Consider the following 27,258-nt stretch of genomic DNA (forward strand, 5'->3'; position numbering starts at 1 on the left):
TAGTGGGAGAGGAAGGCTGTCTACCTGACGAGTTTGTATTCATGCTCAGATGCCGAGGAGCTCAGAAGGTGGGTGGGTGACTGTGACTAGTGATAGTCATGGATATAGAGATTAGAAATGTATGTGAAAACGTCTCAATGTCAATTCCCTTGGAATGAATTTTTCTGGACGAAACTGTGTGTTTTGACAACGAAGTGGAGATCTTTTTTAAACGTTGGAACCTCATTTAATTTTATGTCTTATAGAGTTTATAATGAGTAAAAGATTGTATAAGCGTAATAATTCATAATTAAACCGAAAAATGTACAGCCAATTTTGAAAGAGATGTACCCTAGCTCAGAAAAATGTTATTGAATAGGTTAATGCTGTTGTAATGAAATGCTTCTTCTAATTAAAAATAAAAAAATAAAAAAAATAAAGGGGCTAGAGAGATGGCTCAGCGGTTAAGAGGCTAAGTAGCTGTTCTTGAAGAGGACCCAAGTTCAGTTTCCAGCACCCACATGTTGGCTAACAATGGTTCACAACTTCAGTTTTAGGAGAATCAGAGACCTCTTCTGACCTCCACGGGCATTGCACGATACCTCATTTAATTTTATGTCTTATAGGGGCTATACTGAGTACTATATTGTATAACCGTAATAATTCAACTGTAAACCTAAAAATGTACAGCCAATTTTGTAAGAGGTGCAGCCTAGCTCAGAAAATTGTTATTGAATATGTCAATGCTGATGTAATGAAATGCTTCTTCTAAGTATGTGGTTATTAAAAAATAAAAATTTTTTTACATTTATTTATTGTTATGTGTGTGTGAGTGTGTGCATGCATGTGTTTGCACGCACATGGCAATCATGCAATGTGGAGATGTCAGAAGACAACCTGTGGGAGTCAGTTTTCTCCTTCTACCATGTAGGTTCTGGGGATCAAACACAGGTCATTAGGTTTAGTAGCACACACCTTACTGAGCTATCTCACTGGCAAATATTTATTTAAGCATTATTTTGTGTATTTGTATGTGTACTGGGGGAGGGGGCGTCCCTCATGTTTTCTGGGCTGACTGGAAGCTGCTACTTGCTTCCCCTGCCCAGCATCACAAGAGAAAATCACAGCACATATTGCTTGTTCAAGAAAAGAACCAAATTCAAAAATTAGAAATACAGTTTCTACTGCATGTTATTATCATAAAGTTAAAATTAAGATAAGCCAGAGACCATCTGTATATTCCACTCTTTCTTAAAAGTATGCTATTAACTTCTATCCAAGGCCTCAATTTATTATATAGGATGAGGAGGTCACCTCCACTACCTCTGTGAATAATCTATTCATTATTATAAAACCGTGAGTTCTTAACTTCACCTAGCATGTCCTTGACTCCACTTATTGTCAGGCATTCACTCCTCTGCACAAATCTGGAACTTGCAATTGGCAGTTAGTTTCACTCTAGAGAGATCAGTTAAGAGAGAATATCCCACTCTAACTTCCTTGGACTGCTTCCAAGTATTTTTGGTATAAATGATCATCAATCTGAAGAAACTGACATTGTTTAACAAGAAGTAATTGTATGATTTTCTTTCTCTCATATACAAGCCATAAACAATTTTAATCATTTACAGGCACAATTTTTCAAACTCCTTATTAACTGTGCCTAGCTTGTCATCGGCAAAGACTTACGCTATCTAGTAGACTATTCCAGAGCAAAGCTCCTGTGTTGGGGTCTTACCCTCGCTAAAATGTGAAAACACACGGGTGCGCGCGCGCACACACACACACACACACACACACACACACACACACACACACTTTCTAATGTATTTTGCTTTGAAAATGTCAAGCCTATCAAAAAGATAAAGTACAGAATATCCCTGTATAGCCTTAAACTAGATTAAACTTAATCATTTACACTTTTTCTGTTTTTCTGAAACATCTCAAAACTGCATGCCTCATACCATTCAGCACATAAACACTTCATCCAGAATGAACTCTCTTAAGAACAAAGACATTTCCAATAGGTCCACAATAAAAAGAATAAAATACAGTGGGTACATAGAGAGAAAAAAATATAAATGGAACATTATCTAATATACAATCCATGTTCCAATCTCCCTAATCACGCCCCATATATCTCTTACAGATCTTTTGTTGTTGTTGTTATCTGGGATGTAAGGACCACCCATTACATTTCCATCACCAGGTCTCCTTACTCTTCTAACCTAGAAGAGTGCTCTTACCTAAGCTTTGGCTTTCCTGACCTTTGCTTTTTCTAGGGTCTAGGTCAGGTTTTATAGAATGTCCTATTGTGGATTTCTAAGACTCTTCCTCACAGTACATTGAGAGTAAACACATCTGGAAAGAACATAAACTAGGCACTTGCCATTACACTGCATCAAGAGGCCACATACTGTCAGTCACCACTACTATTCCAACCCTCTACCAAAGTAGTAGGTGCTCTTAACCACTGAGCTAAGTTTGATCTGCTGGTTAAGGTGGGAGACACCTCTTTATTATTAATAAAAATTTTATGGGACAGTTTTTCAAAATGAATCCTCTGGTTCTCCCAAGACATGCAGTGTTTAAGTGTTACAGTGCTGATGACAAGCTATTGATTGTTTCCCCCAAATCTTTTCTCTTACATTAGCTGGCATTCTTCTTTAAAACTGAAGAGCAAGAGAGAGTGAGAGAAAGAAAAAGAGAGAGAGAGAGAGAAAGAAAAAGAGAGAGAGAGAGACTTACATTCTCCTCCTCTAACTGTATTTTCACTGTGAGTCACAATTAAGAGTTAATTTTTTTTTTTTTAATTCTTTTTCTTTCTTTTCTTTTTGATCTTTTTTGAGACAGGGTCTCCCTGTAGCCCCAGCTGTCCTGGAACTCATTAGGTAGACCAGACTGGCCTCGAACTCAAGAGATTCAGCTCCTTTGCCTCTGCCTCCCAAGAGCTGGGATTAAAGGTGTGTGCAGCCACAACAGGTGAATTAATTTTATTTTTAATTATCTGTATGTGTGCGTGTCTCTGTGCAGGTAAGTGCACATCAGTGTGGGTGCCTGAGGAGGCCAGAGGCAATGGATCCCCCAGAAGCTGAAATTACAGGTGGTTGTGAGCCACCCAGCATGGGTGCTGGGAACTAAACTCCAATCCTCTGCCAAAGTAGTAGGTGCTCTTAACCACTGAGCAATCTCTCCAACCCCATGATTTTTAAAAAATTTAATGTTTGACAACCTACTTTTATCATTCTTCTTAACAGTTCAACTCTCTGTACTTTATTCAGAGGGTGTCCTAAACACATTCCTAATAATTCTTCCTCTCTCAGGTTTTAAGTTATGTTATGAAATTACCAAGACTGTATATTGGCACACTCTGATGAAATAACTACTAACTACATAAAGTAAAATTAAATGAAACTTAAAATCTAGCCCCCCAGTCCCATTTGGCACACTTCAGGTATTAACAGGCACCAACACTGCAGTAGGGGCTACGCTGGACAGCTCTGCTCTAGATGACATAAAAGGAAGGACTAGGAATCCAGAAGAGCATTAATTAGCAAACAGAACCACTTCCAAAATAAAAAGCAGGTAAAAGTCATTTTTAATCATTTATTTATGTGTCTGTTTATGCCTGTGTGTACGACTGCCCTCGAAGGTCAGAAGACAGCAACCGGATCCCCTGGAGCTGTCCCAAGTGGGTGTTGGGAACTGAATTGCAGTCCTCCACAAGAGCAGCAAGTGCTTTTAGCACTGAGCCATCTCTCCAGCACTGGTTAGGCCTTCTTTTTCTTATCTAACTCCTTAAGACTGGTTGTTTAAACCTGCTGTATTTCAGACTGTAGCACGTGACTGGTGGCTGCCACATTGGACAGCATATTTTTGGTGAAGCTGGAAAGATCTTAGAATGCTATAATCTTTTAAAAACAATGTATTTCATAAATTGAAACCATAATTTACATAAAAAATATTGTCATATAAATCACTGCCTTCTAGTCTTGTTCTTCATACTTTTAAACTTCCAAATTTAGATTAATCCAAAATTAACATACCTTGCTGCTTTTAGTGTTTCTTCTGCAAGACCTTCCTCTTTTACTAGTTCTTCAAAATTTACAATATCTTCAAGATCAGGCACAAATCTACATAAGAATTTGAGAAGGAATTTATCAGAGGCAAATAAAATATATGCAACTGACACAAATATGAAAACAGTACTACAGAATACTCAAGAAATCTTAACTATGAAATTAGGAAAAACTTTGTATTTCAGTAATATTGTTAATAAGACCACTTTAGTTCCAAATCAAATGTTATACATGATTACATTTTAATACTAAAAAGTCATGCAACCTTTAAGTTCCTTCATAAGCTATCTGATAAAAAGCAATACATTATAACCCTAAGATAAATTTTTACAAGCATAATTCATAAAGTCTTAAATTTTAAGGAGAATAAAACTTTGGCTGGGAAGATTAATGCTTTTCTTCACTGGGAAGAAAACAGGTTTGCTGAGTAGACTGCATGGGGCCACAGGCTGGACAGAGTAACAAGAGTCCCACTCACAACCTCAGAAAAAATTAACAAGAACCAACACTCACTCTAGAGTGTCACAAAACAGATTAAATCATGCAACTACTAAATGGCATAAAGTAAAAATGTTTTTGTCCATACCTAATGGCATTGCTGCTACAGTGAAGACCACCAGATCTTATCATTCGTACGTAGCCCATAGCATTACCTTTAAAAACCACACAAAAAGCACAGCTTTACATAAACAACCAAGAATCAGGAAGACAGTCACATACAGTAGTCAACTGAAACATTTGTACTCTTAAGAACCAAAATATTCTGTTATATTTTGCTTTATTTTAATGTTATTTTGTTTTTTGTTTTTGTTTTTGAGGCGGGGTCTCACTATGTAGCGCTCTGGCCAGCCTGGAACTCTTCGCAGGCCAGAGATCAGTCTGCCCCTGCCTCTCAAGTGTTGGGATTACAGGTATGCACCAGCACATCTGGCCCTCTGCTGTATTTTACTTTACTTCTTGTTCCACAAAAACCAAAACTGCTACAGTTTTCTACATTTAAAATATAGTTTGATTTAGATATGAACATTGTAATTATTTCAATTGATAAACTAAACTCATTAAATGCTGGTCTTGTTAAAATGGTCGAGCATTTTTAAAGTACAGTATCAATATCAATAACCTACCCTGCCCACACACAAAATGAAGCGGTATCAAGAAATCTTTATTTGGTGTTTCCCAAATTTCCTTCTCTAGCCTGGTTGACTCTGATCGCTAGACTTTTTTTTCCTTCACTTTTTTTTCCTCTTTTTGAGACAGGGTCTCCCTGTAGCCCCAGCAGGCCTGTAACTCAGCAGGTAGACCAAGCTGGCCTCAATCTCACAGAGATCTGCCTGCCTCTACCTCCCGAGTACTGGAATTAAAGGTATGTGCCACCACGCCTGGCTCTTTTTAAAAAAATTGTTTATGTGTATGAGTGTTTTGCCTGCGTGAATGTTAAGTGCACCTACAACAGGCAAGCAGTGCCCACAGAGGTCAGAAAACAGCATTGGATCCCTGGAACTCAAGCTACATACATTGTTAGCTGCCATAGGGTGCTGGGAACCAAACCTGGGTCCTCTCCAAGAGCAGTGAGTGCTCTTAACCACTGAGCCATCTCTCTAGCCCTGATCTCTAGACTTTTATCCAGTAGTCATACCAACATACCTAAGAATTAAAATTTTTAATTGTGCCCAAGACAAACTCAAAATTTTTATCCCCAATTATATTTCCTATTTCAGAACTGGCAATTATTGGTATCCTTTCAGTTGCTTAGGATAAACTGCCTTGAAGTTGTCCCTGGCACCTTTTTTCCTTCACATTTCTTATCTCACAGTGAACAAACTACACTGGCTCTGCCTTGTTCAATCCGCAGAAGCGAGGAGAATGAGAGGAAAGAAACAAAGCCAGCTATCACCACCGTATCTTGTCTAGACCACAGCAATGTACAATGGCTTACTGACTTCCTACTTCCACCTTTAGCATCCCAACATGCCCTCCAATCTTCTACCAACCTAGTGATTCCTCAGACTAAGTTGGGGCATATCATGTCTTTTCTGAAAACTATACAGTAGCTCCATCTCAGAAGTAAATCTGCTCTTCATGTAATCAAGCCTTGCATGACCCTCCCCGAGGCTGCTGTTCCATTTTGTGCCTTGCCACTCGGGTCTTCATTAACTTCATTCTGAATTATTCTGTAAAAATGCTGAGGAGACTCAGGGCTTTTGCACTTTCTGTTGCCTCTGTCTGGTATTATCTTTCCACACATACACATAAGCTTATTCAATCCCATTATTTGTGTCCCTACTTAAATGTCACCTCCTGAAAGTTTTTCCTGAACATCACTGCATAGGACTACTCAGTCCATTACATTCTATCTAGAGTTTATCAAGACACCTATCTTTTGGACTGCCTCTTTCCCATCAAGAATGAGGATCCATGAGTATAACATCTGACTTCTTCACTACTCCATCCTTCAAGCCAACATGTCCTGACACATAGTAGGAATTCAATATAGAACTGAACTGAACTAAATTATTTGGGAGAAAAGGCAGGTCAAAAGAAGCAGATAGTATTTCATAACCATTGCAGAAACAATGTTTCAATGCTAATATTACACAGCAGGTATCACGATCTGTTACAGTATATCCCAATTATTTCTTGCGTTTTATATGAAACATGCATCCTAGAAAAATTAAATACCAAGCCTGGTGTGGTGGCACACACCTTTAATCCCAGCACTAGTGAGGCAGAGGCAGGCGGATCTCTGAGAGTTTGAGGCCAGCCTGGTCTACATAGTGAGGTCCAGGCCAGCTGGGGCTATAGGGAGACCCTGTCTCAAAAAAAAAAACAAAAAAACCTAGTTTGACTGTTTTCATCCAATGCTGAATGATTACTGATTAAAATATGAGAGGCTAGCTTGGAATAGTGACTAAAAGCAAAAGTCCTAAACAGACTACCAAAGTTCAAATCCAGATTCTACCATTTGTTAGCTGTGGCCTAGATCAAATTATAAAAATATCTGTATGTCAATGTCCTCATCTGCTAAATTAAGCTCTAAAAGGCATAGACTTTGTTTACTGTCATATCACCAGCACCTAAAATATGTATTTGTCCTAAATAAATCTTTTAAGATGAATAGAATACTTCACATACATGGGGATTTTTACACATGAAACTGTTATTTTAATAATGAAATGGAGCTCTTTTTTAAAGGTTAAAACCTCATTTAATTTTATGTCTTATAGGGGTTATACAGTTATATTGTATAACTGTAACAAGTCAAATGTAAACCTAAAAATTTACAGCCCATTTTGAAAAAGATGCATCTTAGCTCAGGAGTATGTTACTGAAAACATACAAAGGCACAGCACTGAGTAACATTAAATGTTAGCAGTTGCTATTTCAGCAGGCAGATCATTCAACAAAAGACTTCTCTTTCATATGTTGGGCCTGGTGGTGCATGACCGTAATTCTAACACTCAGGAGGCAAAGGCAGGAGGACTGTGGCAAGATTCAGAGAAGCTTGCTGGTCTACACAGTGAATTCCAGCTAGCTAGAGATACGTAGCAAGATTGTCTCAAAAAATAAAATAAATAAGCCACATTTTACTTTGCTCTCCCAGCTCTTTTGACTCCTTTTCTCAAGGCAGACAACAGACTCAAAAACACACTAGAGTGCTTTATAAGTAGAGTAAAAGAATTTGTATTTTTAAAGAAGACAGAATAAGATGCTGGAATAAAGTGAAGCAATAGCATTTCCCAACTGTTATGATAGTCTAAGTGACATTAGGTGGCACAGAAAAGAATGTGGAACACGTATTTCAGTGTCATGTATACTGAGGTGAATTAAAGGAAAACTAACATTCTAAAGCCTACAACTTAAGAAGTTCCTTTTTCTTAGGTATAATTATACTTTCACAAAATATTTTCAAGTGAAACAAACAGCAGAGGTGAAACTCTAGTAACTGTTTTGGTTACTAGAGTTTGGTAATAATAATAATAATAATAATAATAATAATAAGTTTAAGAAACACTGCTGTAGGGACTGGAGAGATGGCTCAATGGTCAAGACCATTTACTGCTCTTCCAGAGGACCCAAATTTGGTTCTTAGCACCTGCACTAATGGCTCAAGATCACCTGAAAATTCAGCTCCAGGGGCTCCAATGCCCTCTTCTGGCCTTTGTGTGCACCTGCACACATGTAGCAATATACACACAGACATACAGACACACACACACACGAATAAAAAAATGAATCTTTTAAAAAGAAAAAAAAAAAAAGACACTGCTCTAAAAGGATAGCTTTAAATCTGAAGTCCCTAGTCCCTAGCTTTGAATATCTGGACTACAACGTAAGCATATGGGTATCAGGTCTGGGGGATGAACCCAGAATTTTAATCAGATTCTCACAGTTAAGTACTGCTCAAAATCTGAGAACTAATAAGATATAAAACATTCTCTGACAGCTGGGCATGATGGTGCACACCTTTAATCCCAGCACTTGAGAGGCAAATACACATAGATCACTGTGAGACTGAGGCAAGCCTGGTCTATACAGTACATTTCAGGCCAGCTAGGGCTACAAAGACCTTGCCTCAAAAGAAAGAAGTCTCCTGAAAGAAAATAGTACCTGTTGGGCAATATCTCACATTAAATGGTTTAAGATTAAAAAACAATTTTAAAAAGTAAGGTTCTCTAAATTCTCCTATGCAGCACAAAAGGAACATCAATTTCAAACCAAGTACTCTATAAAACTTAAGCTAGCAGTCAATGACTTCAAATGTTTCTACACGTTCTCATTGTCAATTTAAAGCCTCTTGGCTGTTTGCATCCCTAGGCCTAGATTACTTGGCAAAACTGATGCTTAGTAAGTAAATGTTTGATAAATCAATTAATCCATCTTAGGTGGCATTATTTTTCCAAAATATAGTAAGATTTTATTAACTGCTGATGGCAATTAAACTGTCAAGGATGTAAAGGACTACTGAACTTACAGCTAGGATTTAGATGTCAGCACCACTTTTTATTTCACAGGGTTACTGTGTTGACACTAACAGAGATAACAAACGTGAACAGCTCAAAGAAGTGTAAGATCTTGTTAATCTATGAATTTAAATGTAGTTCTTCCCTTTAAATATTATATACTATATTTCAGAAGCAGTACAAATCCTATACACAAGTATAAAATGACACAGCACTGAAAAATTACATTTAACATGTAATCTTTGATTAAATTTACAAAATTGCTTTCATTTAAATATTATATGTTGTTACATTTAGGTTATAAATATAAATCTATTTTAAAAGCCCCTAACAGTGCCTTGAACAGACTAAGTACCCAGTAAGTACATGCCAGCAAACTGTTAATTATGAATGAAATCTTAGACAGTATTTCCTAAGTAAATTCCAATTTAATTTGACACACTATTTAACTTAACAGTCTATCAGTAGTTTCAATATAATAGTTTGATAAAAACGACAACAACAAAAAACCCAAAAACTGATTCTGCTGAGCATGGTGGCACATGTCATTAATCTCAGCACTTATGAAGCAGAAGCATGAAGATCTCTAGAAGTTCGAGGCCAGACTGGTCTACAAAACGAGTTGCAGGCCGGTTGGGGCTACATAGTGGGACTGTGTCAAAAAGGAAAAGATACCAGTGGAATGAAGCCAAAGTGTTTACATGACATTAGCATGACCTGCTTAATACACACAGAATGTATGATTATAGTATTCGTATTTTATTTCCCAACACTTTCAGTAACTTACCAATTTGGCTGATGAGTTGCCTGAACTGATCAAGGTAGCTCTGCCCCTCCGGTGTAATTCCCAGTTTTCTTATTCCACGATTGAATTTTTCTGCTCTATCAAAAGGATACTAGAGAGATAATTTTAAGACTATCTTAGGCCCTTAAAGCACATAATGCCTACCAAATAGGTCATGTCACTCTCACTGTCATTTTCAGTTCCTATTCTATTATTCTGGGGATCCAACCCAGGGTCTTACGTATGGTGGACAAGGCACTCTTCCCAGGAGGTCTATCCCCAGACCAGAAAAACTGCATACTTACAAATCATTGGTGGGAAATCAACACTGCAGTGTTTCTGGAGTGTTGGGCAACGAGTGCCAGAAACCTTAAACACTCACTCTCATTCAGTGTTCTAGAAATCCTTTACAATCCAATTCACTGTTCTAGAAATCTATGTTTAAGAGTGCTATCTGTAGTATTGTTTGTAAGAGTAGATGAAAAACTAAAATATTCATAAACTGAAGGTTAAGTAAGTTATGGTATACAGATATACATACATATATGTATATATATAAGTAATGAGGTAGATCTATATGCAGACATTAAGAACACAATTCAAAACAGTATCATAGTATTGCTCCACTTTTGCAATAAAAAAGCAAGCTCTATAGATGTGCAGAAGTACTACATGTTTATTGTGAAAAGGGCACTGAACTATACTGTTAACAGCAATGGCCTCCAGAAAATGAAGAAGAAAAATGAGGGAGGACTCTGATCAATGCACTAGGCACTGTTTAAATGTTTCAAAATAAACATGGTATTGCTATTATTCCAAAATAAGGAAAAGTAAACTGGGCCACAGTATCGTTTACTGCTCCCTCATGCTTAAACCTAGAGAGAACATAAAAAGTAGGAAATGATAAGGGAAAGCAGAGGAGAGTGGCAGATGCCAGACATAGGAGGCAGATAAAGATTTTAAAAACTAAAGCTTCATAGAGATCTAAGTGATGTTTAGCATAAACATTTGCCATCTGTGTGGTAACTGAATCAAAGAACCAAAAAGAGTATGTAGCATACCTTATGATCATTTTGGTCCTTGATTTCCCTGAAAAACCGAATATCTTTAATCAATCTGGATTTGATATGTTCATCATACATAAACTGGCTAAATATATAGAACTTCTTTTTCAAAAACTGGTAGGTAAAATTAACCTATAAAAGTAAAATTTTAAAAGTCAATATAAAGATTAATTTCATTGTTACTAACAATGACCTTAAAAGTACTATTAATGAAGTTGATACTAGAGCTGAAATGTTTTAACAGAGTTTACTGCCCAAATTTATAAAATTTCTATAGGCTTCTTGTGTATACTTTTCCTAAAAAGGAGGAAAAAAGAAAGAAAAATGGAAAATATCTCATGGTAGGATTAAGTGCTTAGTGGGAAACAAAGTATAAGCCCTACATACAACCCTAGTATTGAAACCACTTCAATCACAGTCACAAGTTTCCCATGCTCCCCCACTAGTTAGATTACTCCTTACCAGTCAACATGGCTGACGTAAGGAAGGTATTAAAGTGCAGTCACTTATCCATGACTACTAGATTGAAGCCTTTTATGCAGGGCACTGCCTGTTCTAAAGCTAGACACAGTCTTTGTCCTCACTGTTTATATTCCAGAAGAACAAACATACTGAACACATATAATAAAATACATTACTAAATCACAACTGCAGTAATTTCCAAAAATGAGACATGTAGGTGCTTCAAGCACAAATTATCAAAACCCAGACCCATAAAATCCTGAGAAAGTGATTTGAGCTGAGATTAAAGTAGTATGCCATTTATAAAATTTATTTATAAAATTAATTCCATCCTACAGATGGAAGGCCTGTTCCACCCCACTACTCTCAAGTATTAGTGATAGTTTTAGCAAATTTACTCAGTCTCATTTACTCAGCTATCGAAATGGGTGTTGATATTATGGCTTAAACACTACTTTCCTTGGTCTTTTCTGTTTCTTTTTCTCTCCTCCCACTCAATGGTGAGTAACTCTTGTTACTCTGATTCTTACCCTCCTAGGCTCATTTTTATCAATACATACCAGTAACCCTCCACTACTGTGATTAACTAATGAATGTCAATAATCCTCTATTACTAAGGCAGCAGAAAATGCCTGTTTTTCTTACCCTAGCACAGTACCCAAAAAACACACAATTCACTTGGAATATCTGTTATATAAATGTTTGACAGATGATTCAAGTTAAGAAAGCACCTGCCCCATAACTCCAGAGTTTATTTGTTCTTAAAGGTTCAGAGATTATTTCTACATGGATGATTCCTTATATTTAAAACTCTGACTAACTCTCATCTCCATACTGGTAACCACTGAAAAAGTAGTACAATCATGCTGTTCATCAGCTCAAAGTTTAAAACCTTCCTCGCTGTATACCAAAATGATCTCAACTTAACTTTCCGGTCTTCTCCCCATTCCCTCACTCCAAATCCATTTATTATTTCCCTATTTAAGCACACATTTTTTTCCTCTTATGGAGAAATTAGCCATGCCTTATGAGGGGAGAAATAGCCTACAAATTCTAGTGATTTCTTCAAGTAACTGCCCATTTCAAAGAAGATCCAAAATACTATTAATATGTTCCTATGTATACAGCTAAGAATTATAATTCTCCCTCCAAAAATGCTATGACATTGAATAAACTGCTATTAATGATTCATTTTCACAAGGAAATCTGAGAATATCAGAGTCAACACACACACATATACATGCAGTTACATTTTCAGACCTTCACAGCTATTTGTAATTATGATCCAGAGATGGTTAAGAGACCTTACAGAGCCTTTTCCATCATAGCTCCCATCTCATTGACCCAATTTTAGTGTCAGATATTTTTGTCTAGACTTCAGGAAAAAAAATGGACATTCAGACATAAACAGGCAGCAGTGTATGTTTACTAGACTGTCCTATACAAATTTATTTTCTCAATCACTAACTTAGACAGGGGTCTATTACCCATCCCAATGGTGCTTACTGTTGTATTCATGATCCCTGTGCCATGAGTCCGAATGGAATTAGCAATATGTCGAATATTAATAGTATTCAAATGCTTATTATTGCTCGTCCGTTCAATAAAAATCTGCAATGCAAAAAATTTACACTCAGTAAGACCACAACTCACTCCAAACACTGGTCAGTTACCCAAGAAAAACTTCAGAATGTTTCATTAAGGAAAATATAATTGAAAAGCCATTCTAGAAGGTAATAGCAACAAAACAATAAACAAGAACTCTATTTTTGTTTGCAGATTTTATTTTTTTTTATTTTATTTACGTGTATGAGTGTATTGCCTGCGTGTAGGTAAGTGCACCCGTGTCGTGCAATGCCCGAGGAGGTCAGAAGGGGCTGTCGGATCCCCTGGGACTAGTGTTATGGACAGCTGTTAGCTGCCATGTGGGTGCTGGAATTCAAACCCGGGTCTTCTGCAAGAACAACCAAGTGTTCTTATGCTGAGCCATCTCTCTAGCCCCTGTAGATTTTATTAACTCTGACCTTTGGTAATCCATCCCTTGCCTCTTGGCCCTCCCATTATATAGCCACCCACATTTAAACATTTATCTAAGTGGCCTATCCCTGTATCTCAACACTCAGGAGGCTAAGGAAGAAGGATCATCTTGAGCTCAAGGGCAGCCTTGGCTACAGAATATATTCTAGGCCAGCTTGCCTAAAAACAAATCCCCACAAAACAGTATTTTTCAAAAATCTACTCACTTGATTGTTGAGATTATAGAGGTATCGAGACACAAATATATGAATGTTCCTCATGATTTCCAAAACATCAAGTCCCTGAAACAATCCATACAGAAGTTCCATGATTTTAAGTTTAAGATGATTAAACTTGTATCAATATAGCAATTTATAGATTATACTACATCATTTCCCAACATGTCACATTATTTTAAAAACTACATAAAAGGTACTGTCGAAGGTTCAAGAGCCTTCTGATATGTACACACAGGACGACCTCCTTGAAAAAAAATCTGTCTACCAATTATTGTTTTATCCCTCCTACATGGATAGAAACAGTTACACTTAATTTACAAGATCCAGAACAACAGCCATTTCCTGACCATCCCGCAACTTCTCTACCTCTATTTACAAAGTACACTGATGACTAGACTCTAAAAGATACAAGACATGTTATGATAAAAATGCATACTATTTTTTAGGAACTATTCTTCATATATAATTCTCAAAAAAATTAAGTATTATTCTTCTAAATATCTGAAGTTAAAAAAAAAAAAAAAATGAAGCAAGCAGTTTCCTGAGGTCCAAGAGCTAAGAACCCTAGGATTTTAGAAAGTCTTCATTCCAAAGGTTTATGCTTTTGATTATACCATACCAATTTTACATTTTTTAAAAATTATATATAAATATGTATGTGAATGTGTGTAGTATGTGCACAAGTGCAGGTGCCCTCAGAGGCCAGAAAGTGACCTTGGATCTCTTGGAGATAGAATTATAGGTGGTTGTGAGCTGCCTGATATGGATGTTGTGAACCGAATTTGAGTCCTCTGCAAGAGCAATAGGTACTAACTGCTGAATCACTGCTCCAGCCCTCAGACCACTTTTAGTCTATTGTGATTCCTTCAATCTTCAGATACTACCACCTGCTACTCAGTGGTATATCCTATACATTATTTCAAAGCTTTCCTAACTAGCACTCAAAGCAGGATCACAATCCAGTTAAGTACTATACTTCTTTGTTTTTTGAGACAAGGTCTTCCTGCAGCTCACCTGGCCTGGAACTTACTATGTAGACTGGGCTGACCTCGATCTCACAGAGATCTAGCTGCCTCTGCCTCCCAAATGCTGGGATTAAAGGCATGTGCCACCACGCCCGGCAAGTATTTTAACTTTTATCATGTACTAACCCAAGTTTGTTGACATTTTTATCTCCCACTAGACTATCCAAATATAAATAGCTAAAGCTGTTTCTATTTCTCTTTGGATCCTGGAATATAGTTCAGTATCCAGCACCTCTCAACACATATTAGATGTTTAAATAAATCAAAGAAATACACACGCTGATCCTGGAAACCATCCTTAAATGCAAGAGGATAAAGCAAACTTTTTGATCCTCACATTTTGGAAGTGAATAAATGCTTTTTTTTTTTAAGTCTTTTTGAGACAGGGTCTCCCTGTAGCCCCAGCTGGTTTGAAACTCGCATCTAGACCAGGCTGGCCTCTGCCTCCCAAGTCCTGGGATTAAAGCCCTGCACCACACCAGGTGAATAAATGCTTTTTTGATAAATATTAACTGGGCTATCTTAGAAAGGATTCCATACAAATTAACTGAGAACCTAAATTGCTACATTCATGAAATACTGCCCTGTTATAAACTAGCTAATTGAGTTAGCAAAGTCAAATGTTTCTTTGCAATTATAGAACTGTTCTTCCTAAAATACTTAAGTTCATGTAGCATACCTAAGTTCAAAATGACCATACATCTTAGAATTCTCGGTAATCATCTCACTAGTATACCTCTGAAATGCTTATAATACATGTATTTCATGTGCTCAGCAGACATCTGAGTATACTCAGAGAGACTATGATAAATTCTTTTATAAAACCTAGTAAGCACCATCTAATATTTTATTCTTGTCAAATATGAGGCTTTATATAACAAAATCTTTTGCTAAAAAATACTGAGATTGGGACTAGAGAGATGGCTCAGGGGTTAAGAGCACTGTCTGCTCTTGTAGAACACCCATATGGCAGTTAACAACCGTCTGTAACACCAGTTCCAGGAGATCTGATGCCAATTCTGTTCTCCACAGGCACTGCATGACACTGGTGGCACTTACATACATACAGGCATAACGCTCATACACATAAAATAAAAATAAATAAACAATCGTGAGCTTAAAAAAGGATATCTTAAATTAATACTGTTATACTGTCAGACCATGTTAGAAACACTGTACACATACCTGTTCCAAAGTCTGGCTAGGAAGGTGTGCCTCTGTCATAACCAACCCATAACGCTGAGTAGCCAAATTTCTCATCTCACTGTACGTGGCCCAGTCATGAAGAGCTACTGTTGTAAGATTGTAGAAAGTCTTATCTAGATAGTGAGTTACATAAGCTACAAAAAAACCCATAAAATATATTTGATTCATGAACAGTAGAAAAGAAATGAAACTCAAAAGGACAACAAAAAGACCTCATGATTTTAACATCAAATTTGTTCCTTTAAGATGCTAGTCTTAACACTCAGGGAACTGAGACAGAGGATCGTGAGTTCAAAACCAGCCTCAGCTAGACAATGAACTCCTGTCTCCAAAAAATTAAAAAATACTGGGTATGGGGGCCTTTAATCCTGGGGCAGGAGAATCACAAGTCTGAGGCCTACCTGAGCTACAGACTGAGCTACACAGCAAGAGCCACATCTTAAAAAAAAGTGCCAAGACAGAAAATAAGGAAGGAAACAAAATAGAATTAAAGAGTAACAAATGAATTAACATACAAAAAGATGCTCTTGAAGTTTATTTGCTCTTTAACAAGCAAAAAAAAAAAAGAGAGAGAGAGAGAGAGAGCTACAGGCCATGACTATGAAGGAAAGCAGAATACTCACCTCGAATGTCAATGAACCGATTGAAAAACCGAATTGGATTCAGAGAAAAGAAAAGAGCCAGATCTTTCATGCCGACTTTGAAAGGATTGCGGTCGTCCAGCTTCAAATGAGTGTGCACAGAAAGCCGCAGATCCTTCTCTATTTCTTTACACAACTTATCCAGCAAATGCTAGTCACAAAGAATTGACAGATTTTCAAAATCATATTCCAACTGTATTGCTTGCCTACATGCTTATGCCTTGACCTTAATAGTTTCATAATAGTCCACTAATGAAAACATTGCCAAACTACCTTTTTTATTTATGACTCTAAACCCTCAGTGATCAAATCTTATTGTTGTTGGGAAAGTGAAAATTACTCTGCTCTCCATTTTAAACTAATGACTTTTTTTTAAGTCGGGGGGCAGTGAAACAAATACTGAGACTTCATTTTCATGAATAGTTTAAATTTAATTCCCATGAAAAGCAAAAAACTAATGGCTTCATTATAAAGAAGACGAATTTGCAATATAAAGCATACAATTTACGCTACAACAAACTAGCAACAAAAGATGAGAGGGCTTACAAATATGCAACAAAGGAAAATGGTTCTTTCTTTTTTTAAATGGAATGACCACACCAAGGCCAGTCAATTGGGAGCTTTCTCCTTTTTTAAAATTTTTTATTTAATGTGTATGCATATTTTGTCTGAATGTAGGTAAGTGCACCCGTGCAATGCCCGCAGAAGGCAGCCCTAAGAGGCTGTCAGATCCCCTGGAACTGGAGTTAGGGACAGTTGTTAGCTGCCATGTGGGTGCAGGGATTCGAACCCGGGTCTTCTGCAAGACTAGTCAGTGTTCTTAACCACTGAGCCATCTCTTCAGCCCTGGAAAATAGTTCTTAATAAGTATCATTAAACATCATGGAGGCTGGGGAGATGGATTAGTAAAGTGTGTGCTCACAGTGTGAAGACCTGAGTTCAGATCCCCAGAACCCACATAAAGCCAAATATGGTAGTATACACCTGTAATCCCAGAACGAGATGCTAGGCAGAGACGGGAGCATCCCCCAAAACTCAAGAGACAGCTACCCTGCCATATGCAATAGCAAGCAGCAAAGAAATCCTGTCTCAAAAAAAGTTAAAGATAAGGATCAACACCTGAGGTTGTTTTCTGACCCTCACACATGGCCACAGCACATGCACCCTGTACCTGTGTGTGTGTGTACACGTGTACGGGGTGCACGTGCGTGCACACACACACACAATATCATACACTTTCTTTAAATCAAAAAATTCACTATGCTGGGGCTGGAGAGATGGCTCAGCAGTTAAGAACACTGGCTGTTCTTGCAGAAGACCTGGGTTCGAATCCCAGCACCCACATGGCAGCTAACAACTGTTCATAACTCCAGTCCCAGGGGATCCGACAGCCTCTTCTGACCTCTACTGGCACTGCAAAACACAGGTGCACTTACCTACATGCAAGCAATACACACATAAAATAAAAATAAATAAATTTTTTTTAAAAATTCACTATGCTAAAAGTAATTAAATCAATTATCTTTTCTTGTCTGTCAGAGTTCCACACATTGGCAAGATAATTATTTTATTTTTAAATGAGAATATTTATGAGTACATGCAAAGTTTGATAATCCAGCAGGGTAACAAAAACAGAGTAAGAAATTACATAAAATTTTTCATAATTTCCTCACACTAAAATAGGTTTATACTACAAGAGTTGTTCTTTTTTGTTTTTTTCAGAGAGGGTCTCCCTGTAGCCCCAGCTGGCCAGTGTAGACCAGGCTGGCCTCTATCACACAGAGATCCACCTGCCTCTGCTTCTTGAATGCTGAGTGTGCTAAATAGCTTTAGTTGTCAATCTGACACACTTGGGTAAAGGGAGCTTCAACTGGTGAATTGCCTCCAACAGACTGGCCTGTGGCCATGTCTGTGGAGTATTTTCTTGATTGCTGAGTGACGTGGGCGGGCCAAGACCACTGTAGCCAGGGCCACCTCTGGGCAGGTTGTTCTGTATTGTTTAATAAAGCAGGATGATCATGGGCCAGGGGAGCAAGCCAGTAAACAGCATTCCTCCATGGCCTGTGCTCCAGCTCCTACCTGTCACAAGGGAGATGTAAGCCAAATAAACCCTTTCTTCCCCAAGTTGGTACTGTTCAGAGTATTTTGTCACAGCAATGGCAAAACAAACTAGAACACTGAGATTAAAGGTATACACCATCACCACTGATCACTTTGTTCATTTTAAATTCTATCTTCCAAATAAAAATATTACCAGATGGAAATTTACCTAAAAAATATCAATATTTAAGTTTTTTTTAAAAAAAGATTTACAGCTGGGTGTGGTGGTGCAAGCCTTTAATCCCAGCACTCGGATGATTCCAGAAGCAGGTGGATCTCTTGAGTGTTCAAGGTCAGCCTGGTCTACATAGTGAGTTCCAGGCTAGCTGGGGCTACAGGGAGACCCTGTCTCAAAAAAAGGCCAAAAAAAAAAGATTTATTTACAGGGCTGGAGAGATGGCTCACTGGTTAAGAGCATTGGCTACTCATGCAGAGGACCTGGGTTCAGTTCCCAGCACCCACATGGCAGCTAACAACCATCTGTAACTCCAGTTCCAGGGGATCCAACACCGTCTTTTGACCTTTGCCAGCACTGCACAACACAGATGAACTTACACATATTCAGGCAATACATTCATACACATAAAATATTTTTTAAAAGATTTATTTATTTTCATTTTAAGTGTATGACTGTTTTGCCTGCGTGCATGTAAGTACACCATGTGCATGCAGTGCCCATGGAGGCCAAGTTATTGGATCCCCTGGGACTGGAGTTATAGATGGTTGTGATGAGCCATGTGGGTGTGTGGGTATTCTGCAAGAGCAGCTGGTGCTCATAACTCTGAGCCATCTCTCTCAACGCCTGGGGGTGTGAGAGTGTGGGAATGGGAGGGTGAGCGTGATTATATTTTGTTTTTTTGAGTAAGAATCTCACTCTTCGGTGCAGGCTGACATGGAACTCATTCACTACTGAGACCCAGGCCAGACTCAAACTCACAGCTGCCTCACCTCACAAGTTCTAGGATTATAGGCACAAGCCACCATGTGCCCAGTTTAAGTTAAGAGTGTTATACACTCAGAGTGGGTATGCCATACTGCAGTCAAAATCATTTTTATGGGCCAGACATGGTGGGTCATGCTTTTAATCCCAGAACTTGGGAGGCAGAGGCAGGTGGATCACTGTGAGATTGAGACTAGCCTGGCCTACATAGTGAGTTCCAGGCCAGCTAGAGCTCCAGGGAGACCCTGTCTTAAAAAGAAAAAAAACCCACAAAAAATTATTTTTGTATATCAGTCTTTTAAATACGTAATTTTCTCCTTAGGCACGCTCTTTATGAAATTAACTAAAATACTAATAGCTATATTAATTATTGATTAACTTACCATTAGCAGCACTCAACATTCAAACCCATTTCATACATGCTTCTGAGAAATAGGAATTTAAAATCAATATACATAACAAAAGTTAACAAATTTCCAGATTCCTAGTTTGATTTTTTAAAAACTGGAAATGTAGATTCATTTAGTGTAATAGTGATACTGTAACTAAAAATACACTCTCTGCTTACACAATGACTAATAATAACTGTCTTTGGCTTTCTTGAGACAGGGTATCACTATGTAGCCCAGGCTGGCCTGGAACTCGTGATCATGATCTTCCTGCTTCAACCTCCCAAGTACAGGGAGTACAATCAAGCACCACTACACCCAGGTTATAAATAATAATTTTTGGCTCAAGTCTGCCAACTGAGACTTTTTATCCAAAAAGTGTATTTCAAAGCATTGTTAAGCTTTCAATCTTAATTTAATCTTACCTCATTTAAAATTTCCATAATTTCCTTATCATAGCAGTCCAGAAGTAGCTCATAGGACTCTAAATGCCTTGCATGCATCATAGCAGGTACACAGTCTCGTAACGCACTGAACATATACTAGCAAGAAGATTAAAACGAACGAGATTAGAAAAAATATGTTTCCAAGCAGTATTACAAAGCCTAATTACATATAAAGACAAAGGGAAAATTATTTTTCTATGACTGCCTTATTTTCTTAAAAACCTGAAACACATGATTTAAGCACACAAAATATTCTCATTCACTTATCTTTTCCTATGTGTTCAAACACACTTAGCTCCATTTTTTAAAAAAGCTTTGAATAACACAGAGCTTGTAATAAGTAAATATCAAAACTATTGTGACCAACTAAAACCAAGTGAAATGAGAAAGGTTAACTATATGAATGCAGGAATTAAGTATATATTAAAACTAACCACTAATATAAAAGTTATCTATGACTGCACATACCTTTATTGGATATGCATATCACTATTCAAAACAACATAATAGGATAATTTTATAATGATTAAATCAAATGACCTATTTTAAAACTAAAGAGAAACTAAAATGTTTACTCTTTCCATTATTCTTTACTTACATGTAATCTAGCTGCATCAACAGCATTTTCATACACATCATCTAAATAAATTGGGAAGACAGCTCGATGCCAGTATAAAAAACAACAGTCACATTGTGTTTGGACTCTACAATATAAGGTAATAAGTAATTAGTGGTACCAAAATTTAAGTATGCCTGAACAACACAGAAGACCGACTTGTACGCTAGAAGAAGAGGTCCGTCCTCTTCACTTTGCATTCCCAGTATCATTTCACCCAACATTAATACAAAAAGTCATAAAAATAAATATTTTTCAAATTGCCCAAAGGTAACAAAACACTCTAATACCTTATACTGTCAGAATTCTGCATATGCGTTAAGTTTTAAGACTGTCAAAAGACAACTATTAAATAAGAATTTGAAACAAATTCATTTTCAGCATTATTTGAAATAATATCTTAGTGTCACATGTAGCATTTTACCTGTCTCCCAACTGAAAAGCAGGTTTTTAAAAACTGACCAAAAAATATGTTTATGTGACCTATATATCATCTTTGCTATCAAATGACTATTTAACACATTTAGGGTAACAAAAGTATTGACTATCTTATAATGAAAAAGGCTCAATATTTCTTTCAAGGACTGAAAATTAAATCCCACTAACTACAAAACATCACCTTTCTCAGAACAGCAAAGACAATTAGGAACAGCAAATGAAAATTGTGCTGTGACTACAACTCAGCTGACAATCAAAATTCAGGGGACTCATTTTCCCTTCAATAAATCTACTACTTATGCAATGAAAAGAAAACAAAGTCACAAGTACCTGCAAAAATAAGCCTTCTAGCTGGGTATGGTGGTACACACCTTTTAGTTCCAGCACTTGAGAGGCAGAGGCAGGCAGCTCTCTCTGAGATTGAGGCCAGCCTGGTCTACACAGCAAGTGCCAGGCCAGCTGGGACTACAGGAGATCCTGACTCAAAAAAAAAAAAAAAAAAAAAAAAAAAAAAAAAATAAGCCGGGGCTAGAAAGGGGGCTCAGCGGTTAAGAGTACTGACTGCTCTTGCAGAGGACCTGGGTTCGAGTCCCAGCACCCACATGGCAGCTAACAACTGTCTGTTCTTCTAGTTCCAGGGGATCTGATGCCCTCTTCCTTGGGTATTGCTCAACACGGGTACACTTACATACATGCAATACACTCATACATGTAAAATAATAAAATAAGCCCTCTAAAAAACTAATCCAACTTAGTGACCAGCTATTGACATTATATATAGGTGTAAGATCCACTATATCATACATCTTAAAGCATCTCACAAAAAATAAAGCTTTATTATGAAGCAACAATTTTCAAAGTCCAGCACTAACACCCAATAAAATAATCACAATATACATCAGGGTTTGCCAAAAATGGGGGTACGCTGCTTTGTCTCATGTGAATTCTTGCAGATATTCATGGCTCCTATGGAAGCAAAGCTAAACAAGGATAATGTGCAGTCACAATCTCCTTTTGGTCACTACAAAAGTTCAGAGAGGAACTAATGCTCTAACTTGGATTTTATGCCTACTCTTGCTACGTCAAAAGAAAACAAGTTGTGTGTGGTGGCACATCCTCTAATCTCAGGACTGGAGAGGCCAAATTGGGTCAGGTGGACATTGAAGGCCAGCATGGGCTGGCTATATAGTGAAGCCAAAGGGAAGAAGAAAGGGGCAAAAAGAGGGAAGGAAGGAAGGAGGAGTAAGGGGAGGCAGAGGGAGAGAGAAGGGGGGAGAATCTCTGTTTCTATCATCCCAGTCTTTTGAATGGGTTTGAATAAAAATGTCCCCAAGTGTTTGAATACTTGGCTCCAGTTGTGGACCATTTGCAGAGGTTTAGGTGTGACCATGCTGGAGGAGCACATCACTTGGGGCAGGCTTGGAGCGTTCATCGCCACGTCCCATTTCCCGTGTGGCTCTCTCTGCTTCCTGTGCCTGCTGGAAAATGTCAGCTCTCAGCTTTTCTGCTCTGGCAGCCTCCTGCCACGCCTCCTCATCATGATGAACTCCAATCTCTCTGGAACCTTAGGCCCAATAAACCCTTTCTTCTATAAACCACCTTGGTCATGGTACTTTATCACAGCAACAGAAAAGTAACTAATATACAAGTTTGAATCATAACCCTAATAAACTCTTCCCTCTGCAAGTTGCCTTGGTCATGGTGCTTTATCACAGCCACAGAAAAGTAATATATGTTCTCTACACCCAGTTCTACTTACCGTTCTCTAAGTTCACTGATAAGATCCAGTTTTTTCATGACTACCTGAAGGGGAAAGAGTTCTTCATCTTTAAATGTTTTCTATCAGCAAGAAGAGAAAAAGGCAGAGAAGTATCATTATTAAGGTCAAGTTTCTTGGCTAACCACAAACCGTGAACTTCAGGCCTCATCTCCACTCCATAAATAATAGCAATGCGCTTACCATCTGTGTGCCAACACTGAGTGCCAAAGAGACGATAAGCCGCCGTTGCTTTGTGCTCGGTCCATTTAGGGTATTTTCAGCCAAAACAAGAGCAGACAGAACATCAAGACGCTGTTCACTATATTTTTTGTCTGAAATTACTCTTTTCTTAAAGGTAACAGAAGAAATGGGAAACTATTACTTTTTTTTCTAAGATATTAAGTCTCAGAGGAAAAAAATCTCTATGATCTTTTCCATGATTCAGTTCAGGAGAGTCTCCTGCTGAACTTCTCCCAGTGTTCTGAACTTTACTGCTATAACAGTATCTCTTAGCACTGTCACGAACAGCAAATGTATTGGGCATATATTAATATTCCACTTCCATTTAAAACTGATGCATCAATTTGAAAAGTGCTTTATTTTTTATTTTATGTCTGAGTGCTTTGCCTGCATGTACACCACAAGTACAGTGCCCATAGAGACCAGAAGAGGGCACTGGAACTGAAGTTTTAGAGGTTATTTTGAGCAGCTATGTGGGTGCTGGAAACCCAACCCAGATCCCTCTGTAAGAATAGCAATGTGTTTAACCATTGAGCACTGAGCCATCTCTCAAGACCCCCAAAGTGCTCTTAAAAAAACAAAAAACAAAAAACAAAACAGAAGTCCACTAATATTTATGTGCTGCAACTTCAGAGTTAAAGTAATCCTGATGACTTTAAGATTACAAAATAAAATAAAATAAGATTACAAAATAATAGTAACAAGTTTTCAGGACTGGAATAGGCCAAACTAAAAAATACATATAAAACAACAGAACAAAAAATGATAGCACAGGGCCTGGAAAGAGAGCTCATCAAGTAAAGATGCTTGGCACCAAACCCAACAACACGAGCTCAATCCCCAAGACCCACAACCTCAAAGAGAACCAGTTCCAACAAGCTGTTGTCTAACCTCCACAGGTATGTTGTGGTGTGTGCACACACATGCACAGAAAAAAACAAATATATTTTTTTTAAAGACAGAATAATTATGCTCAATAGTTGTTTGCATACCTTGGCTACAGAAATAGAATTAAGAGCCTGATGCTGAAGGTGCTGTGTTATATGTGAAACTGAATCAGCCACAACCATGCTTCTCCTGTAGAACATATGCTCTATTGCCTAAAAAGAAGCAAAAGTAATTTTATAAAATTTAACTTAAAACTTTTCAGCGAAATTGTAGTAGAGTACCTTCATGAACCAAGGCAAGGGAAGGAATTTGTAAATGAGACTTAAAAAAAAATTATAATGGGGCTGTAGACACAATACAGTGCTTGCTTCACAAGCATGAGAACCCAAGTTCAATTCTCAGCACCCATATTTAAAAAAAAAAAAAAAAAAAAAGCCCAGGCATGGTAGTGCATGCTTATAACCCCAGTGCTTAGAAGTCTGAGATGGAAGGATCCCTGGAGCTTGGAGCCTAAGCTCTATGACCCAGTCTCAAAAAACAAGGTAGACAACTCCTGAAGAATGACATCCAAGGCTGATCTTTGGTCTCCACATGTATGTGCATATATGTACACAAACATATGTACTTGCATACATGCACATAAACATAATGCTGGAAAATTCAGACACATTAAAATTAAGAACTTGTGAGCTGAGCATGGTGGTGCATGCAGGCAAATCTCTGTAATTTAAAGCCAGCCTGGTCTACATAGTGAGTTCCAGGCCAGCCGGAACCCTGTCTCAAAAAGACAAAAAAAAAAGATCTTGTATTTGACAAAAGTCATTATAAAAAAATAAGGCACTGTACGAAAAGACATCTAAATAAAAGAAATTGGTGATCCTTTACTATAAAGACTCCAAATGAATGGGTTTTCTTTTTTAACACAATCAAGAGAAAATGAAAAAAGGAGGCTTGAATTTTTTTTCAAAAGAAGAAACATAGTAAATAGATGAAAAAATATTCATCATCAATTAAGGTTTGAATATTAAAAATTATGATTACATGGTAGTCCGTCACATAAACAGACTCAAGGACGGCAACTACATGATCGTCTCATTAGATGCAGAAAAGGTCTTTAACAAAATCCAGCATCCATTCATGATAAGAACTTAGAGGGAACATATCTCAACATAATAAAGGCAATAAAAGCTCACAGCCAACATCATACTAAATGGAGAAAAACTGAAAGCATCCTACTAAAATCGGGATAGAGACAAGGATGCTCACTCTCTCCTTTACTGTTCACTATAGTACTTGAACCCTTAGCTAGAGCATTTAAACAAACTGGAAAAGAATATGATTCTATACATAAAAGGACCCTGAAGACTCCACCTGAAAGCTCCTAGAGCTGATAAAGTAGATTTAAAATTAACATCCCAAAATCAGTGGCTTCCCTATACACCAACAACAAGCATACCAAGAAAAATCTAGGTAACAATTCTATTCATGGTAGTCTCAAAATCCATTAAATATCTTGGATAAATCTAAAGAAGGACCTGTACAATAAAAACTTTAAGACACTGAAGAAAGAAACGGAAGAAGATATCAGAAAATAGAAAGACCTCCCATGCTCATGCATTGGTAGGATTAGTATTGTGAAAAAGGCCATCCTACCAAAAGCAATCTACAAATTCAATGCAATATCCATTAAAATTCCAACACAATTATTCACAGAAATTGAAAAAAATAATCTCAAATTTCATATGGAAACACAAAACCCAAGATAGCCAAAATAATGCTAAAGAATGAAAGAACTGCTAGAGGTATTACCATCCCTGATCTCAAATTATACTACAGAGCTATAGTAATAAAAATAGCATGGCATTGGCATAAAAACAGACACACTGATCAATGGAATAGAATGGAATTAGAAACAGAATAAATCAGATTTAAATCCATATATTTACATCCACCTGATTTTTGACAAAGAAGTCCAAAATACACACTAGAGAAAAGACAGCATACTTAACAAATTGTTCTGGTCAAACTGGATAAAGGCATGTAGAAAAATGAAACTAGATCACTATTTCTGACCATGCACAAAACTGAACTCTAAACAGATCAAGGACCTAGACATAAAACCCAATATCCTAAATCAAATAGAGGACAAAGCAGGGAATACATTGGAAGGACTTTCTGAACAAAACTCCTATAGTGCAGTCAATAAGTCCAACAATTGACAAATGGAACATGACACTAAAACTTCTGAACATGGTGTCAGAGGACACCATCATTTGAGCAAAGAGGCAACCTTCAGAATGGGAAAAAATCCTTACAAGCTCTACTTCTAACAGAGTGTTAGTATCTAGAATGTACAAAGAATGCAAAAAACTAAACACTAAGAAAAACCAACTGAAAAGTGGGGCAAGGTGCTGAACAGGGAGTTTTCTAAAGACAAAGCACAAATGGATGAGAAATACTTTTTAAAATGTTCAATATCTTTAGTCATCAGGGAAATACAGGTTAAAACCACTTTTGAGATTTCATTTTACCCCACTCAGAATAGCAAAGATAAAAAAAAAATCAAACAAACAATAAATGCTGGCAAGGATGTAAAGAAAGGGGAACTCTTTTTTTTTTTTTTTAAATTCTATTATTTTTATATGTATTCATGTATTGCCTGCATGTTAAGTAAGTGCACCCATGTCGTGTAATGCCCACGGAGGTCAGAAGAGGCTGTCAGATCCCCTGGGGCTGGAGTTATGGACAGTTGTTAGCTGCCATATGTGTGCTGAGAATCAAACCCAGGTCCTCTGTAAGAGCAACCAGTGCTCTTAACCACTGAACCATCTCTCCAGCCTGACTTCCGAGTCTTTCAAATAAGATGGGTGGTAAAGAACAATAGTAAGGATTTGTTTTGTTCTCTTTTAAAAATGAGACTAACTATAAAATAGACTTGCGTAGCTTTCTTTTTTTATGTTTTAATAGTTTTATTCGGCAAAGAGAA

General features: G+C 37.4%; 1 protein-coding gene across 4 annotated transcripts in view; it reads right to left on the reverse strand.

Annotated features, from left to right (window-relative positions):
• Nucleotides 1-27,258, reverse strand: part of Washc4 (WASH complex subunit 4) — a 73,526-nt gene that overhangs the window by 15,337 nt on the left and 30,931 nt on the right. For all 4 annotated transcript variants that reach the window (XM_008843134.3, XM_008843133.3, XM_017800619.2 and 1 more), the window contains 13 exons: nt 24,377-24,484; nt 23,346-23,492; nt 23,145-23,224; nt 20,930-21,035; nt 20,311-20,427; nt 16,439-16,607; nt 15,795-15,949; nt 13,573-13,647; nt 12,836-12,940; nt 10,865-10,999; nt 9,807-9,915; nt 4,645-4,711; nt 4,026-4,112 (listed from right to left, as the gene is read on the reverse strand). In XM_008843134.3, coding sequence (XP_008841356.1) covers nt 4,026-4,112; nt 4,645-4,711; nt 9,807-9,915; nt 10,865-10,999; nt 12,836-12,940; nt 13,573-13,647; nt 15,795-15,949; nt 16,439-16,607; nt 20,311-20,427; nt 20,930-21,035; nt 23,145-23,224; nt 23,346-23,492; nt 24,377-24,484 — 1,460 coding nt within the window. The remainder of the gene's footprint in view (nt 1-4,025; nt 4,113-4,644; nt 4,712-9,806; nt 9,916-10,864; nt 11,000-12,835; nt 12,941-13,572; nt 13,648-15,794; nt 15,950-16,438; nt 16,608-20,310; nt 20,428-20,929; nt 21,036-23,144; nt 23,225-23,345; nt 23,493-24,376; nt 24,485-27,258) is intronic.

This window comes from Nannospalax galili, unplaced genomic scaffold (genome assembly GCF_000622305.1).
Source record: "Nannospalax galili isolate Female #2095 unplaced genomic scaffold, S.galili_v1.0 scaffold39, whole genome shotgun sequence".
Classification (NCBI taxonomy): Eukaryota; Metazoa; Chordata; class Mammalia; order Rodentia; family Spalacidae; genus Nannospalax; species Nannospalax galili.